This window comes from Neolamprologus multifasciatus, chromosome 18 (assembly GCF_963576455.1).
Source record: "Neolamprologus multifasciatus chromosome 18, fNeoMul1.2, whole genome shotgun sequence".
In the NCBI taxonomy this organism is placed as follows: Eukaryota; Metazoa; Chordata; class Actinopteri; order Cichliformes; family Cichlidae; genus Neolamprologus; species Neolamprologus multifasciatus.
In genome coordinates this window covers 1,209,214-1,228,277 of record NC_140456.1, presented here as the reverse complement: position 1 = coordinate 1,228,277, position 19,064 = coordinate 1,209,214, and the positions used below count along the sequence as shown (strand labels likewise).

Here is a 19,064-nt window from a genome sequence, read left to right as displayed (position 1 = left end):
TGTAAGTACAACACCATTATTGTGGTACTGTTTAATTCCATTTTGTATTGTACTGATGTTTAAATAAAGGTTAAAAAAAAACAAAACAAAAAAAAACTAGCTGCCACCATTGTTGGTGATACAACTGAGCTGGGCCGCGCTATGAATTCTGGGACACAGCTTCTTCTTCTTCGGGGTTTAACGGCAGCTGGCATCCTTGTACATGCAGTGCTGCCATCTTCTGTTTCAGTCCGTTATTACACTCTTAAATCCTACTACTTATTCCTGCGTCTTTTGCGTCGACTATTAAATTAGTCGTCGACGATTTTAATAGTCGACTAATCGTGGCAGCCCTGGAGCGAACACACAAACTCCCTGAGTGTCTCTTGGACCACTGTGAGCAACAGCAGATGTGTGCACTGTGGTCACGCCAGCATCGAATCATCCAAGTTCCATGTTTATTAAAATAATCAAATTACAGCATTTATGTTAGACTACTTTTAATTAACTGCTTTTGCCCACTTACAATGAAAATTTAAAAAATCTTGTTCATGACCTGTGTAGTATGTTAACACTATTGGAAGTTAAAATAACTTGAACTCCAATTTTGAAAACACAACTTTCTGTCTGTATTATGAGTCTGTGGTCTGGGAGAGAGTCAGTAACTCTGTCTGCAAATACAGTAAATAATGACCAATGTTGGGCAATTAATCATATAGTTACTTCTTCAAAAAAGTAACTGAGTTTTGCAAACAAAGTTTTGCAGTTGTTTACCTAAAAATGCAGCCAAGGCGTTTTTTAAACAAACATTTCAAACTATTTCCAGAACAATCAGCTGTTCTGCATCAAATCTGATGCCACACAAATTATTTGTGCCACTCCAAAAATAATTTCTGTCCACTATGAGATGAAGGAGAACAACAGCCTGATACCTGCAGGCCTGACAGCAGCAGATGTATCACTGCTGTAACACCTGTAACACTCAGCAGTCGCAGAGATCGTGCAAGCAGTGCACAATTGTGCACGCGCGCATCTTAGAGGGAACATTGCTTCTGACCACCACACCTCCTACTCTGCTGTGTTTCAAGCTGATTGAAGAGGAGGAAGTTTAAAAGAAGGAGGTGTAACAGAGAAGTGAAGCTACAAACCAAAGAGGAGGCACAGAGATTCAGGGAGGAGCTGAGCTGTTACTGAAGAACAGACGAGAGAGAGAAACCTCCACATTCAACAGAGTTCAACACTCAGAAGATTCACTTTATTCAACATGTTGATGCTGGACTGTTATGAAACGTCTCTGTTAATGATCATGATTCTAACAGGTGCATGACAACCTGTCAAAAACTGCTTCATCCCAATGTTTACATGTTATTGATGCTTTCTTTGTATACAACACAGCATTTAACAGATTTCTGTTCCTTTAGGTGTCAGCTGTCAACAACTCACTGCAAACAAAACTGAAGAGTCCAGTTTGGAAGGCAGCACAGCTACTCTGTCCTACAGATACTCCAAACAAGCAGCTGCAGGTGACGAGTTTTACTGGTATCGACAATATCCTGGAAAACCACCAGAGTTCCTGATCTCTCACTCGGGAACAGGAGGGAAAATGTCAGATCCAGTCCCTGGAATCACTTTTAATGTGAGTGGAGACAAAACACTGATGACTCTTCAGATCTCCTCTGCTGCAGTGACTGACTCTGCTGTGTACTACTGTGCTGTGAGGCCCACAGTGACAGGAAACAGCAAAACTCTGTACAAAAACCTTTGGAGCAAAGACAACAGAATACTCACAACATCCACTAGAGGGAGCCACACACTGTTAAACCTCTGATTCTGTTACTGTGACACAGTTTGTTTTGTGCCACCACATGTATGTTACTGAATCTAAATCACTGTAAATGAGCTCTGACACACTGACACAGCCTCATTTCTCTGTATAAGGAAACTGTCAGGGTCCCTGAGTCATCAGGATTTTGAGTTTTCTAATTTCATTATTTGTTTTTGGGTTTTAGAAGTAATTTATGCTCCTCGTTTCTGTTCATAATGTTTTGGTTTCTTTGTGCTTATGAGTTTTCCTGATCCTTTTGTTGGTTCTCTGTTGTGGTATTTGTGTCTCAGGTTAGTGATAGAGGACTTCAGATTGATTCCTTTCCTGTTCCCTTTCTGTTTCCTCAGTCTCGTCCCCGTGTCTGTCTCTCTGTGTCCTGTCTCCATTGTTTCCCTGTTTAGTTGTGTCAAGTTAATCTTGTCTCCACATTCTGTTATGTTCCTCTTCCTGTTTCATTTTGGTGACTGCCCTCTGTGTCTTGTATTTAGTTTGACTTCCTCTCACCTGATGGGGCGATCGTGGCTCAAGAGTTGGGAGTTCGTCTTGTAATTGGAAGGTTGCTGGTTCGAGCCCCGGCTCGGACAGTCTCGGTCGTTGTGTCCTTGGGCAAGACACTTCACCCGTTGACTACTGGTGGTGGTCAGAGGGCCCGGTGGCACCAGTGTCCGGCAGCCTCGCCTCTGTCAGTGCGCCCCAGGGTGGCTGTGGCTAAAATGTAGCTGCCATCACCAGTGGAATGGGTGGATGTGTAAAGGCTTTGGGGTCCTTAGGGACTAGTAAAGCGCTATACAAATACAGGCCATCATTGTGTTAGTTGCCATCAGCTGTGTTCCCATTTGTTTCTTTTAAGACAAGATAAGATACATTTATTAGTCCCACAAGGGGAAATTTCATAAGGCTGCCGACCTATTGCACGCAATGGCGGCGCCATCTTACCGTCCGACCATACAAACATCACATGGGGAAGACAGGTCAGAGAGGTCTAACAATGGAAAATGTACCACATGAGGAAAGACAAGGAGAAAAAATAACTCCCCCCAGACTGAGCTCCAACAGGGAGATCAGTTTGAGAACAGAAAAAACACCTCTGCACATGAAAAACTCTTAATACACCAAAGAAACACATGACAAGCAGCGGGGGGGGGGGGGGGGGGGGGGGGGGGGGGTAAAGGGTGAGAGACAGCCAGTGTAGACAGCACATCCGGGCCTGCAGCCTGTGCGCTGGTCTCCTTGATCCACCGTCAGCATCGGAAGGGAATAAGCGTCGAAGGCATTTGGAGGGAGGATGAGTGTGTGCATATCAGTGTATATGTACGTGTGTGCGTGTCCAGAGGTCCTTCGCCCTGCCAGGCTAAGTAAACAGTCTTCCAGCCAACCCAGGTGGCCTCACGTGGGATAGGAAGAACAGTCTCAACACAGTCGTTATCAGGGTGTTTTTGTTCAGCTCCAGCCTTGAGACCGCAGTGCCGAAGGGGTATCTGCATGAAGTGATGATGGTTTTTACTTTAGTGCGAACAACTCATATGAATTTCAATGCTGTTCTAACAGACCAACACTGGTCTCTCAATCTCCCGTTGGAGAGCCGCGAGCTTCTATGATGTTATCAACCTTACGCTCCGTGATGTTGTCATTCTTGTGCTCAAAGAGCCGATCCTGAGAACTCACGACCGCAGTGAGCTTCTTCAAGATGTGATCCAATTTGCACTCAGAGGTCTTATTCTGAGTGTTCACGGCAGCCGTAAGCTTCTCCAAGATTCGATCTGTGCTGCACTCAATGAGCCCATTCTGAGAAGTTGCGCCTCGTCCCATCGTTTCAATCCCAGCAGGCAGCTGTGGTGGGGCGTGGTCTGCGGTGCCACGCAGGGAGGGCGGACGCACCTGCACGGCATCCTTAATCACGCCCGCCTAGTTAAAAACATGGGGACTCTTTTGTTGTGGTGTGATGTGAAACTCTAAATTATGATCTTTGGTCCCGCCGTGCCTTATTCACACCACAGCAGCCTTGTGGGGGTTTGAACAGCCGGTTCCGCTTTCTTAATTCTTCGATAAGTCAGGGCCAAGCCAGCTCCGATCAGCAACAACCCTGTTACCATGGTTCCGAATAGGTCGATATCTTCAGCGTCTTTGATCGACAGTCCCGCCAGGCACACGACCCTCCAATTCTGCCACCCGTCCATCGTGTATCCGGCAGGGAAAGCACCTCCAGGACACTCAGGCTCACCCGAGTCCAGACTTCTCGTTGAGAAAAGGGTGTCAATAGCATTCAGGGACCAGTTGATCAAATCCATAATTCTTCTTTTAGGTTTTAGAGAACAGACTGTGAGAGACTGTTCAGGGAAAGTAATACAAAAAACACGAGACTAGACAAGGACACAAGAGGCTAAGCAGGGAAGCTAAGGGAGAGGAGGAGGAGAAAAGTGCGACTGCCTTCGTCAAGAGGCAGAGCAGAGAAATCCCCTTGTTATCCCACATGTCTGTATTGTCACAGTCTCCCTCTGATCATTATCATGCTGACTCAAAGCTTTGTGTTTTTCTACTCTGTGGTTTCCTTAGACGTGTCTACTCTGATTCCTCGTTCCTGCAGGAGCTTTTGGTCTCTTGTTATTCCTGTGAATAATCAGCATTGAAGCAGGTTTTTGAGTTCAATTCTTCTCTCCTGAGTCCTGTGTTTGTGTCCACTTCCTGACAACCACACAACTGAAACAATGTTTACCAGCAGAAATGGATCAGTCAGGGGAAACACTAAAGTGAAACGACTGGTTAGTAAATCAAAATAAAGCAGGAAGAAAGGAAAATATGACCTGGAGATCAGGTTCATGTGAGACAATCAGCTCTGTGTAAAAGTGACGAGGTACACCTTTTTCTACTTCAGCTTCCAAGCAGACAGACCTCATCGTGATTTTCAACGTGGTCATGAAGAATAGTTCTCCAGTTTTCTGAAGATTTTTTGTTCAGAAAGTGTTTTTGTTTCAACTTAACAGTGAATAATTAATTATCCATTAAATAATTTCCCCCAGGGATCAATAAAGTATTCTGATTCTGATCCATCCATTTTCAGCTTATCCAATTCAGTGATGCAGGGAAGCTGGAGCCTAATGAAATATGAGCTCCACCTGAAAGTGAAGATGCTGCTACTAGTGTGTAAAGCAGGAGGAAGTGAGAGAAGTTCAAATCCAGATCAGAGAGGAGGAGCAGAGATTCAGGGAGGAGCTGAGCTGTTACTGAACTAGCAGAGAGAGAAACCTCCACATTCAACAGAGTTCAACACAAACCATAAACTTTACCTTCATTCAACATGTTGTCTTTGGACTATTTTGCACTTTCTTTACTGATTCTCACCATTCTAACAGGTACGTTACAATCTGTGTGTTTAAAGAAAGACATTTGAATTGTGATGATTTATAAAAGAATAAAACATGTTTCTGTTCCTTTAGGTGTCAGCTGTGAAGATCTCACTCCAACCAACAAAGAAGTGTTCAGTGTAGAAGGCAGCACTGCTACTCTGTCCTATAAATACTCCAAAGCTGCTGATGGGAATGATTATTTATTCTGGTATCGACAATATCCTGGAAAACCACCAGAGTTCCTGATCTCTCACTTTGGAACAGGAGGGAAAATATCAGATCCAGTCCCTGGAATCACTTTTAATGTGAGTGGAGACAAAACACTGATGACTCTTCAGATCTCCTCTGCTGCAGTGTCTGACTCTGCTGTGTACTACTGTGCTGTGAGGCCCACAGTGACAGGAAACAGCAAAACTCTGTACAAAAACCTTTGGAGCAAAGACAACAGAATACTCCACAACATCCACTAGAGGGAGCCACACACTGTTAAACCTCTGATTCTGTTACTGTGACACAGTTTGTTTTGTGCCACCACATGTATGTTACTGAATCTAAATCACTGTAAATGAGCTCTGACACACTGACACAGCCTCATTTCTCTGTATAAGGAAACTGTCAGGGTCCCTGAGTCATCAGGATTTTGAGTTTTCTAATTTCATTATTTGTTTTTGGTTTTTAGTAATTTATGCTCCTCGTTTCTGTTCATAATGTTTTGGTTTCTTTGTGCTTTTGAGTTTTCCTGATCCTTTTGTTGGTTCTCTGTTGTGGTATTTGTGTCTCAGGTTAGTGATAGAGGACTTCAGGTTGATTCCTTTCCTGTTCCCTTTCTGTTTCCTCAGTCTCGTCCCCGTGTCTGTCTCTCTGTGTCCTGTCTCCATTGTTTCCCTGTTTAGTTGTGAAGTTAATCTTGTCTCCACATTCTGTTATGTTCCTCTTCCTGTTTCATTTTGGTGACTGCCCTCTGTGTCTTGTATTTAGTTTGACTTCCTCTCACCTGATGGGGCGATCGTGGCTCAAGAGTTGGGAGTTCGTCTTGTAATCTGAAGGTTGCCGGTTCGAGCCCCAGCTCGGACAGTCTCGGTCGTCTTGGGCAAGACACTTCACCCGTTGACTACTGGTGGTGGTCAGAGGGCCCGGTGGCGCCAGTGTCCGGCAGCCTCACCTCTGTCAGTGCGCCCCAGGGTGGCTGTGGCTAAAATGCACCACATGAGGAAAGATAAGGAGAAAAAATAACTCCCCCCAGACTGAGCTCCAACAGGGAGATCAGAGAACAGAAAAAACACCTCTGCACATGAAAAACTCTTAATACACCAAAGAAACACATGACAAGCAGCCGGGGGGGGTAAAGGGTGAGAGACAGCCAGTGTAGACAGCACATCCTGTGCGCTGGTCTTCTTGAGCGGAAGGGAATAAGCGTCGAAGGCGTTTGGAGGGGGGATGAGTGTATATCTGCATGTGTATATATGTGTGTGTGTGTCCAGAGTTCAGCTGAGACAGTGTCCTTCGCCCTGCCAGGCTAAGTAAACAGTCTTCCAGCCAACCCAGGTGGCCTTGCATGAGATAGGAAGAACAGTCTCAACACAGTCGTTATCAGGGTGTTGTTGTTCAGCTCCAGCCTTGAGACCACAGTGCCGAAGGGGTATCTGCATGAAGTGATGGTGGTTTTTACTTTAGTGCGAACAACTCATGTGAATTTCAAAGCTGTTCTAACAGACCAACACTGGTCTCTCAATCTCCCGTTGGAGAGCCGCGAGCTTCTCCATGATGTTATCAACCTTACGCTCCATGATGTTGTCATTCTTGTGCTCAAAGAGCCGATTCTGAGAACTCACGACCGCAGTGAGCTTCTCCAAGATGTGATCCAATTTGCGCTCAGAGGTCTTATTCTGAGTGTTCATGGCAGCCGTAAGCTTCTCCAAGATTCGATCTGTGCTGCACTCAATGAGCCCATTCTGAGAAGTCGCGCCTCGTCCCATCGTTTCAATCCCAGCAGGCAGCTGTGGTGGGGTGTGGTCTGCGGTGCTGCGCAGGGAGGGCGGACGCACCTGCACGGCATCCTTAATCACGCCCGCCTAGTTAAAAACACGGGGACTCAGGGGTTTGGGTGTGTTGTGGTGTGATGTGAAATCAATAAAATGGCTCTAAATTATGATCTTTGGTCCTGCCATGCCTTATTCACACCACAGCAGCCTTGTGGGGCTTTGAACAGCCGGTTTCGCTTTCTTAATTCTCCGATAAGTCAGGGACAAGCCAGCTCCGATCAGCAAGAACCCTGTTACCATGGTTCCGAATAGGTAGATATCTTCAGCGTCCTCGATCGACAGTCCCGCCAGGCACACGACCCTCCAATTCTGCCACCCGTCCATCGTGTATCCGGCAGGGAAAGCACCTCCAGGACACTCAGGCTCACCCGAGTCCAAACTTCTCGTTGAGAAAAGGGAGTCAATTGCATTCAGGGACATGTTGATCAAATCCATAATTCTTCTTTTAGGTTTTAGAGAACAGACTGTGAGAGAGTGTTCAGGGAAAGTAATACAAAAAACACAAGACTAGACAAGGACACAAGAGGCTAAGCAGGGAAGCTAAGGGAGAGGAGGAGGAGAAAAGTGCGACCGCCTTCGTCAAGAGGCAGAGCAGAGAAATCCCCTTGTTATCACACATGTCTGTATTGTCACAGTCTCCCTCCGATCATTATCATGCTGACTCAAAGCTTTGTGTTTTTCTGCTCTGTGGTTTCCTTAGATGTGTCTACTCTGATTCCTCGTTCCTGCAGGAGCTTTTGGTCTCTTGTTATTCCTGTGAATAATCAGCATTGAAGCAGGTTTTTGAGTTCAAGTCTTCTCTCCTGAGTCCTGCGTTTGGGTCCACTTCCTGCCAACCACACAACTGAAACAATGTTTACCAGCAGAAATGGATCAGTCAGGGGAAACACTAAAGTGAAACGACTGGTTAGTAAATCAAAATAAAGCAGGAAGAAAGGAAAATATGACCTGGAGATCAGGTTCATGTGAGACAATCAGCTCTGTGTAAAAGTGACGAGGTACACCTTTTTCTACTTCAGCTTCCAAGCAGACAGACCTCATCGTCATTTTCAACGTGGTCATGAAGAATAGTTCTCCAGTTTTCTGAAGGTTTTTTGTTCAGAAAGTGTTTTTGTTTCGACTTAACACTGAATAATTAATTATCCATTAAATAATTTCCCCCAGGGATCAATAAAGTATTCTGATTCTGATCCATCCATTTGCAGCTTATCCAATTCAGTGATGCAGGGAAGCTGGAGCCTAATGAAATATGAGCTCCACCTGAAAGTGAAGATGCTGCTACTAGTGTGTAAAGCAGGAGGAAGTGAGAGAAGTTCAAATCCAGATCAGAGAGGAGGAGCAGAGATTCAGGGAGGAGCTGAGCTGTTACTGAACTAGAAGAGAGAGAAACCTCCACATTCAACAGAGTTCAACACAAACCATAAACTTTACCTTCATTCAACATGTTGTCTTTGGACTATTTTGCACTTTCTTTACTGATTCTCACCATTCTAACAGGTACGTTACAATCTGTGTGTTTAAAGAAAGACATTTGAATTGTGATGATTTATAAAAGAATAAAACATGTTTCTGTTCCTTTAGGTGTCAGCTGTGAAGATCTCACTCCAACCAACAAAGAAGTGTTCAGTGTAGAAGGCAGCACTGCTACTCTGTCCTTTAAATACTCCAAAGCTGCTGATGGGAATGATTATTTCTTCTGGTATCGACAATATCCTGGAAAACCACCAGAGTTCGTGATCTCTCACTTAGGAGCAGGAGGGAAACTGTCAGATCCAGTCCCTGGAATCACTTTTAATGTGAGTGGAGACAAAACACTGATGACTCTTCAGATCTCCTCTGCTGCAGTGTCTGACTCTGCTGTGTACTACTGTGCTGTGAGGCCCACAGTGACAGGAAACAGCAAAACTCTGTACAAAAACCTTTGGAGCAAAGACAACAGAATACTCCACAACATCCACTAGAGGGAGCCACACACTGTTAAACCTCTGATTCTGTTACTGTGACTGAAACTTCTTCTTCTCTCTGGTCTCAGTTGTGAAAAACACAGTTTGTTTTGTGCCACCACATGTATGTTACTGAATCTAAATCACTGTAAATGAGCTCTGACACACTGACACAGCCTCATTTCTCTGTATAAGGAAACTGTCAGGGTCCCTGAGTCATCAGGATTTTGAGTTTTGTAATTTCATTATTTGTTTTTGGTTTTTAATAATTTATGCTCCTCGTTTCTGTTCATAATGTTTTGGTTTCTTTGTGCTTTTGAGTTTTCCTGATCCTTTTGTTGGTTCTCTGTTGTGGTATTTGTGTCTCAGGTTAGTGATAGAGGACTTCAGGTTGATTGTTTTCCTGTTCCCTTTCTGTTTCCTCAGTCTCGTCCCCGTGTCTGTCTCTCTGTGTCCTGTCTCCATTGTTTCCCTGTTTAGTTGTGAAGTTAATCTTGTCTCCACATTCTGTTATGTTCCTCTTCCTGTTTCATTTTGGTGACTGCCCTCTGTGTCTTGTATTTAGTTTGACTTCCTCTCACCTGATGGGGCGATCGTGGCTCAAGAGTTGGGAGTTCGTCTTGTAATCTGAAGGTTGCCGGTTTGAGCCCCAGCTCGGACAGTCTCGGTCGTCTTGGGCAAGACACTTCACCCGTTGACTACTGGTGGTGGTCAGAGGGCCCGGTGGCGCCAGTGTCCGGCAGCCTCACCTCTGTCAGTGCGCCCCAGGGTGGCTGTGGCTAAAATGCACCACATGAGGAAAGATAAGGAGAAAAAATAACTCCCCCCAGACTGAGCTCCAACAGGGAGATCAGAGAACAGAAAAAACACCTCTGCACATGAAAAACTCTTAATACACCAAAGAAACACATGACAAGCAGCCGGGGGGGGTAAAGGGTGAGAGACAGCCAGTGTAGACAGCACATCCTGTGCGCTGGTCTTCTTGAGCGGAAGGGAATAAGCGTCGAAGGCGTTTGGAGGGGGGATGAGTGTATATCTGCATGTGTATATATGTGTGTGTGTGTCCAGAGTTCAGCTGAGACAGTGTCCTTCGCCCTGCCAGGCTAAGTAAACAGTCTTCCAGCCAACCCAGGTGGCCTTGCATGAGATAGGAAGAACAGTCTCAACACAGTCGTTATCAGGGTGTTGTTGTTCAGCTCCAGCCTTGAGACCACAGTGCTGAAGGCATATCCGCATGAAGTGATGGTGGTTTTTACTTTAGTGCGAACAACTCATATGAATTTCAAAGCTGTTCTAACAGACCAACACTGGTCTCTCAATCTCCCGTTGGAGAGCCGCGAGCTTCTCCATGATGTTATCAACCTTACGCTCCATGATGTTGTCATTCTTGTGCTCAAAGAGCCGATTCTGAGAACTCACGACCGCAGTGAGCTTCTCCAAGATGTGATCCAATTTGCACTCAGAGGTCTTATTCTGAGTGTTCATGGCAGCCGTAAGCTTCTCCAAGATTCGATCTGTGCTGCACTCAATGAGCCCATTCTGAGACGTCGCGCCTCGTCCCATCGTTTCAATCCCAGCGGGCAGCTGTGGTGGGGTGTGGTCTGTGGTGCCGCGCAGGGAGGGCGGACGCACCTGCACGGCATCCTTAATCACGCCCGCCTAGTTAAAAACACGGGGACTCAGGGGTTTGGGTGTGTTGTGGTGTGATGTGAAATCAATAAAATGGCTCTAAATTATGATCTTTGGTCCTGCCATGCCTTATTCACACCACAGCAGCCTTGTGGGGCTTTGAACAGCCGGTTTCGCTTTCTTAATTCTCCGATAAGTCAGGGCCAAGCCAGCTCCGATCAGCAAGAACCCTGTTACCATGGTTCCGAATAGGTCGATATCTTCAGCGTCCTCGATCGACAGTCCCGCCAGGCACACGACCCTCCAATTCTGCCACCCGTCCATCGTGTATCCGGCAGGGAAAGCACCTCCAGGACACTCAGGCTCACCCGAGCCCAGACTTCTCGTTGAGAAAAGGGTGTCAGTAGCATTCAGGGACATGTTGATCAAATCCATAATTCTTCTTTTAGGTTTTAGAGAACAGACTGTGAGAGACTGTTCAGGGAAAGTAATACAAAAAACACAAGACTAGACAGGGACACAAGAGGCTAAGCAGGGAAGCTAAGGGAGAGGGGGAGCAGAAAAGTGTGACCGCCTTCGTCAAGAGGCAGAGCAGAGAAATCCCCTTGTTATCCCACATGTCTGTATTGTCACAGTCTCCCTCTGATCATTATCATGCTGACTCAAAGCTTTGTGTTTTTCTGCTCTGTGGTTTCCTTAGACGTGTCTACTCTGATTCCTCGTCCCTGCAGGAGCTTTTGGTCTCTTGTTATTCCTGTGAATAATCAGCATTGAAGCAGGTTTTTGAGTTCAAGTCTTCTCTCCTGAGTCCTGCGTTTGGGTCCACTTCCTGCCAACCACACAATTGAAACAATGTTTACCAGCAGAAATGGATCAGTCAGGGGAAACACTAAAGTGAAACGACTGGTTAGTAAATCAGAATAAAGCAGGAAGAAAGGAAAATATGACCTGGAGATCAGGTTCATGTGAGACAATCAGCTCTGTGTAAAAGTGACGAGGTAGACCTTTTTCTACTTCAGCTTCCAAGCAGACAGACCTCATCGTGATTTTCAACGTGGTCATGAAGAATAGTTCTCCAGTTTTCTGAAGATTTTTTGTTCTGAAAGTGTTTTTGTTTCGACTTAACAGTGAATAATTAATTATCCATTAAATAATTTCCCCCAGGGATCAATAAAGTATTCTGATTCTGATACATCCATTTTCAGCTTATCCAATTCAGTGATGCAGGGAAGCTGGAGCCTAATGAAATATGAGCTCCACCTGAAAGTGAAGATGCTGCTACTAGTGTGTAAAGCAGGAGGAAGTGAGAGAAGTTCAAATCCAGATCAGAGAGGAGGAGCAGAGATTCAGGGAGGAGCTGAGCTGTTACTGAACTAGAAGAGAGAGAAACCTCCACATTCAACAGAGTTCAACACAAACCATAAACTTTACCTTCATTCAACATGTTGTCTTTGGACTATTTTGCACTTTCTTTACTGATTCTCACCATTCTAACAGGTACGTTACAATCTGTGTGTTTAAAGAAAGACATTTGAATTGTGATGATTTATAAAAGAATAAAACATGTTTCTGTTCCTTTAGGTGTCAGCTGTGAAGATCTCACTCCAACCAACAAAGAAGTGTTCAGTGTAGAAGGCAGCACTGCTACTCTGTCCTATAAATACTCCAAAGCTGCTGATGGGAATGATTATTTATTCTGGTATCGACAATATCCTGGAAAACCACCAGAGTTCCTGATCTCTCACTTAGGAACAGGAGTGAAACTGTCAGATCCAGTCCCTGGAATAACTTTTAATGTGAGTGGAGACAAAACACTGATGACTCTTCAGATCTCCTCTGCTGCAGTGACAGACTCTGCTGTGTACTACTGTGCTCTGCAGCCCACAGTGACAGGAAACAGCAAAACTCTGTACAAAAACCTTTGGAGCAAAGACAACAGAATACTCCACAACATCCACTAGAGGGAGCCACACACTGTTAAACAACTGATTCAAGTCGAGACAAGTGAGCAAGATGTCCTGAAACTTTTCCATGTGTCCCTGCTGCAACAGACCTGAATAAAATTAGTAGGTCATTTACAACACTATAGGCTTGAGGAGATCTGAAGGAGATCTGAAGTGTAACATTGCGCCAACCTTGGCCCAAGGTTACACTTCACTATTCATTATTTGTTTAAACAAATAATAGAACCTTGAGGTAGATTCTGTATTTAGCTGGCAGCCAAGTATCAAAGTAATACTCTCTTTCAGATCTTTAGATCACAAGAAAGTTTTGCGTTTAGAAATGCTCCTGAGCTGTAAAAAACTGCCACGAACACCTGGGTTTATTTGTTTGTTCAAGGTTCAAGATTCTTTATTTGTCACATGCATAGTTATACAAGTATAACACACAGTGAAATGTAACCTGACATGCTCCTCAACTTGTGCAAAGAAAAAAGGGGCGGGGTTAGAGAAAGAGCATTCCGGATTGCAGAAGTTGGAACAGTTCGTTGCCAGGATGGGACGGTCCTTCAGTATCTGCGCTGCTCTAGTCCGGCATCTCCTGGTGTAGGTGTCCTGAAGTGGGGGGAGAGCTGCTGCAGGATTGGTCACAGGTCACAGATATCGGACTACTCTTCAAAGAGGAGGGAACTGGGATTCATAGTACGTGCAAAGAAAAAACATGAATACAGCTAAAATGCAAAACCGGCTTATTTAAATACATGTATTCTATCTAAAAACAACATCCCATGTGATCATCACAGATTCGGTTTGAAAATTCCAGCGGAAAGCTTCCATTATTAGGAATTATTCAAGACCTCTTGTCGTTTTCAGGTATTTTCTCTCCTTCATTAGTATGACGCTTATGTGTAAGTTTGTTTGGGAAGGTCTGTAATCGCTAATCTGCATTTCAGACATTACTGCCACTTTCCCACACGGTCAGTCTCTTTGCTGACATCATCATGTTAGTCCAGTCAGCTTCTCCCCCACCTTCTTTGAGCCAATCAGGTTCCAGAATATCGAGATATGAATTTTGGCCATATCGCCCATCCCCAATCTGAAACATCTTAAGGACCGAGCTCAAGTGGCTTTATAATGACCGCATTCAGGTGGGAGGAGTCCGAGTAATGAAATAGAGTAATGGCAGGTGGGCTTCAATTTAATGCATGCAGAAGCTAACAGAAATAACCTATAAAAATCTATTCAACGGTTAGAAAGGATACAAGTACAACGCAAGTAAACCATTATCTTCATTTAACCCTAGTCTATTTTAGTCAATTTTTTAAACCCTCTCTTGTAAAGTGGTGCTGGATAAAAGATGAGCTCTGGAAGGTCCCCATGATGCAGGGAAAACACCTTTTCCACACACTGTGCTGACGAGCAGAGAAACACCTGTGCAGCTACAGGAACGAGGTCTTTGAGCAAGGCTCGAAGATTCCAAGGGACACAATCATCCCCTCGAAACTTTCTGCTTTACTACTGTCAAAATATTCATCCATTAGTTACTGCCGTGTACATAAAACACAACAAAACAAAGACCCTCCCCCATGCTGGTCCTGCCTACCCAACCTGATGATCCCATTAGCACAACACGCCTACATTCTTACAAAACTCAAAAGTTAAAAAACGACAAAAAACAAAAATGAAAAAATATGTCATCCTTAATGAATGGAATAACCAAAAGTGATACAGTGAGACGCAAAAGTTTGGGCAACCTTGTTAATAGTCATTATTTTCCTGTATAAATCATTGGTTGTTACAATAAAAAAATGTCAGTTAAATACATCATATAGGAGACACACACAGTGATATTTGAGAAGTGAGTTAAGTTTATTGGATTTACAGAAAGTGTGCAAGAATTGTTTAAACAAAATCAGGCAGGTGCATAAATTTGGCTCCACAAAAAAAGATATGAAATCAATATTTAGTAGATCCGCCTTTTGCAGAAATTCCAGCCTCTAAACGCTTCCTGTAGGTTCCAATGAGAGTCTGGATTGTGGTTGGAGGTATTTTGGACTGTTCCTCTTTACAGAACATCTCTAGTTCATTCAGATTTGATGGCTTCTGAGCATGGACAGCTCTCTTTAACTCACACCACAGATTTCAATAATATTCAGGTCTAGGGACTGAGATGGCCGTTCCAGAATGTTGTACTTCAAATTGAGTTTCAACTTTGCCACAGAGAAATATATCAATAAATAAAACAGCTAAAATTCATTTTTTGACAGTCACCATATTTTCATTGACACATTTGATGAGAACAGATTAACCCTATAACACCCTCAGTATCATATTTGCTACATTAGTTTCTAAGATCTATCTCATCAAAACAAAAACATCAAATGTATCAAAAGTGAAACAAAAAGTATATTTCTATTATATATCATAAACAACATGACATTAAAAATGTGGATTTTGTTATAAGGGTTATTAAACATCTCTGCCCCCCGCCAAAAATTTTTTTTTTTTTTTTTAGAATTGATGGATTGGGTCTTACAGGGTTAAATCTGCCTTATACATGATAAACATGGTATTTAAAGGTATCTAAACTCTGAAAGTACTCATGTGAACCTGTATAAATTCTCAAATATTCTTCCACGCTTGGCTTCTCGGACATTGTTCTCTAAATGTTTCAAGACTACGATTTCTCACCTGTGTGAATTTTCATGTGGCGCCATAAATGACTGCTAGATGTGAACATTTTCCCACATGTTGTGCAATGATACGGTCTCTCACCCGTGTGCGTTTTCATGTGGCGCCATATATGACTGCTAGATTTGAACATCTTCCCACATGTTTTACAATTATACGGTCTCTCAACTGTGTGCGTTCTACTGTGTGCCGATAAATGACTACTACTTGAGAACACTTTCCTGCATGTTTTACAATGGTACGGTCTCTCACCTGTATGCATTCTCATGTGTATGGTCACAGCACTGCTTCGCGTAAAACTTTTCCCACATATTTTACAAGAATATGGTTTCTCACCTGTGTGGATTAACTGATGTCGAGTCATTCTGTACTTGTACTTAAATGATTTTCCACAAAGATTACATGTTATAGACTCTTTACCTGTGTCAGAATTACTCTGACTTTCTAAGTTACTATTTGTCCCTGAGTCTAAATTCCTACTTCCTCTGTGATTTTGGCTCTCATCTATAGGAGAGGTTTGAGAAGGGAGCTGGTTACTGTTTGCTTCTGGTTCATGGTGGTCTCTTTCCTCAGCAGCAGTCACAATAAAGGTATCAATCTCCTCCTTCAGTCCAACCTGCTCACCCTCCTGACTGGTGCAGAGTTCCTCCTGTTCCTCTTTAATATGTGGAAGTTCTGGTTCCTCCTGGTGCAGAGAGTTCCTCTCCTGGCTCCAGAGCTGCGGCTCAGGGAGAACCTCCTCGTCCTTACAGACAGGCTGCTGTGGGAGTTCTGGCAGGACAAAAATCGCCGACCTTTAGTTTTTATGTAGCCCGGCTGCTCCCACTAATGACTCATTAAATTAAGGTAAATACAACCACATTGCTCCTATTTATAAAAACAAAAAAACAAAAACCCAAACCCCCCAAACAAACAAAAAATGTTATATTTCTACAACATCTAACAGCACTATGTTGGTAATTTGTTAGCTACATTAGCCGCTAGCATGCACATTGTGATGTGAGAGATTTATGATATTTGGAGCGTGTAGTTAGTGTGTAGTGTAGTCAATAGCTTTGTTGTGTGTGTTGAAACAATGATGCAACTGCTGAATGTTACAGTTGCTGCCAAAAAGCCACCAAAGGCAGATTACAGAGCAAACGCTGTCTCCAGGTGGAGTGATACACCTCCGGCTGTCAGGCCTGAGGCTAAAAAAAAAAAGAAGATACCAAACAAAGCAAAGTAAACTTTTTCTTTTTTCTTAACAGTGAAATGTAGAGGAAAAATCAAAAGTAGTTAAAATGGCCAATTATTCCGTGGACCCAGAGGGTTAAATATACATCCTCTCTGGTTACTCTGGTATGAATGACTCTCAAGTACTTTATGGTAAATAATACAATATTGTAGATATTGGAGAAATTCTAGATTGAAGCCTTTAGTTCAACATATAAACGATTACCTTTGACCTTAATCGGGTTTAATTTAATGCTGTCAGAGAAAATCTCATGTGCTCTTCATGCAGCTGAAGCTGTGCATGTCTGAGATCAGCAGCTTTCTGAAACAGCAAACTAAGTTACTGGAGAATCTTGTCTTCGTTATCATTCCCCTCGTATGTTTTACTACTTCTATTTCAGCGTCTTCACCACACAACTGAAACGTGCAGTTTACTTTGTGTGCACTCAAACGTAGGCAAGTCAACTAGCGCCACCTGTGGCCAAGTGCCATAGTGCATGAAGTTGATAGAGTCAGATTACCTTCTGACAAACATCCGGCTCTGGCTCTATCAACTTCTCTTTGCTCTTGACGAAGGCGGTCGCACTTTTCTCCTCTCCTCCTCCTCTCCCTTAGCTTCCCTGCTTAGCCTCCTGTGTCCTTGTCTAGTCTCGTGTTTTTTGTATTACTTTTCCCTGAACACTCTCTCACAGTCTGTTCTCTAAAACCTAAAAGAGGATTTACGGATTTGATCAACTGGTCCCTAAATGCAATTGACTCCCTTTTCTCAACGAGAAGTCTGGGCCTCAGTGCTGAAGATATCTACCTATTCGGAACCATGGTAACAGGGTTGTTGCTGATTGGAGCTGGCTTGGCCCTGACTTATCAAAGCGGAACCGGCTGTTCAAATCCCCACAAGGCTGGATTGTTTGGGAAGCAGTTGTTTTGTTTTATTTATTTTTTTAACTTGAGCCTTCAACTGCTTAATAAATTTAAGAAAATCCACTCTGAGCATATTTTTCTTTTCTCTCTAAATGAACCCAACATTGATCGTCACCAGACTGCAAAAGATGCAGTCGAGTTTTTATTAACCCTCACAATCAGAAACGTCCCGCAGAGCTGTGATCAGGATCCTCCCTCAGAGGGACACTCACCTGTCCTGTGCAGCTTGATTTCGGGTTTCCAGGTGATATCCAGCAGTCTGCGCTGACGGTCGATCTCTTCCTCGTACTGGACGATCGTTTTTTCAAACTCCAAGAATATTTGTTCAGCAGCAGCAGTTAGTCGCTCGTTGATAAACTCTCTCAGATACTGAACTGAAGGCATTGTTGCTGACACAGCTCACACACAACACAACAGAAGAATCTCTGCTCAGGCACACAAGAGGATAGCTAACAGTTTTAGCGCCTTTTTTGTTTACTTCCGCCTGGTGTTACGTGATAAAGCTCCGCCAGAGCGGGACTGTTAACGCACCTCCCTCTCTCTCTCTCTTATTAATGAATGTAAAGTATTACAGAGAGCTCGGGGAGTCTGCAAAGCCGCTAACACCACAGTGATGTGCTGACTTTTTTCGGTCCCACACTCTCGGCTCTGTTCACACACGCGCCTTTCCTTTCTTTATTTCCGCTTGGTGTCACACGGTTGTTGTTCCGGCAGAGAGCATTTACCTTTAACTGTTCCGCTGTCGAAGATTCCTCTCTGTTTCAAATCAGTTTTAGCTGAAAACAATGTTTTTTCTACATCCATGAAAAACAAGAAAATCACAAATATTATCATTTGAATTTTGCTTTTCTGTTTTTAAATTATCTGAATGGTTTTCTTACATTGAACTTTACCACGATTCCTATCTTGAATCCACTGCCTCCTTAAACCGATCAATGGATGGTGTAAGATACAGCAGTCATCATTTCACTGAAGACCTCGGAAGCCTTGACATGACTGGAAAGACTGAAGCAGTTCACATATGTTTTTGTGTCATTGGGTTGATGACAAAGATGAAAGAGAAAAGAAGCAGGAAACAGGAGCTGCTGTGGAGGCACAAAACTATTTGATTGGCTGAGATGAACTGAAACTGTCAAAATGTAATTGGCCCCGCCCACTGAACCTTGGTCATTGTGCTGCAGTGGAAGAACATTGTTCATGTGCTGTCTGTCTGGCTTTAATAACTCCAAAGACATGTTGCTGCACCTCTTTTTGCTTCTATCTCACATTATAGGTGAGTTTAAGAACAGGATTAAAGTTTAGTTGAAGCTGCTGCATTAAGCAGATATACAGACTGCATTTCACTACTTTTCTTCTTTCTTTTTCCAGGACTAACAGCTGGAGACTCAATCACTCCTCAACAACCTGAAGTCACTGAAACAGAAGGAGAATCTGTCACACTCACATGTAGCTATGAGACAACATCAGAGTATGCTGACCTTTATTGGTACAGACATCATTCTGACCTTCAGGCTCCTCAGTTTATACTCTGGAAAAGA

General features: G+C 43.6%; 1 protein-coding gene across 1 annotated transcript; it reads right to left on the bottom strand.

Moving 5' to 3' along the window:
• Window positions 1-14,552: 14,552 nt before the first annotated feature.
• Window positions 14,553-18,998, bottom strand: LOC146496917 (uncharacterized). The gene is made up of 2 exons (XM_085140936.1): window positions 17,739-18,998; window positions 14,553-16,164 (listed from the first exon to the last, which is right to left on the bottom strand). Exons 1-2 carry the CDS (start codon window positions 17,908-17,910, stop codon window positions 15,380-15,382), a joined length of 957 nt encoding a protein of 318 aa, XP_084997062.1. The 5' UTR covers window positions 17,911-18,998; the 3' UTR covers window positions 14,553-15,379.
• Window positions 18,999-19,064: the final 66 nt, after the last annotated feature.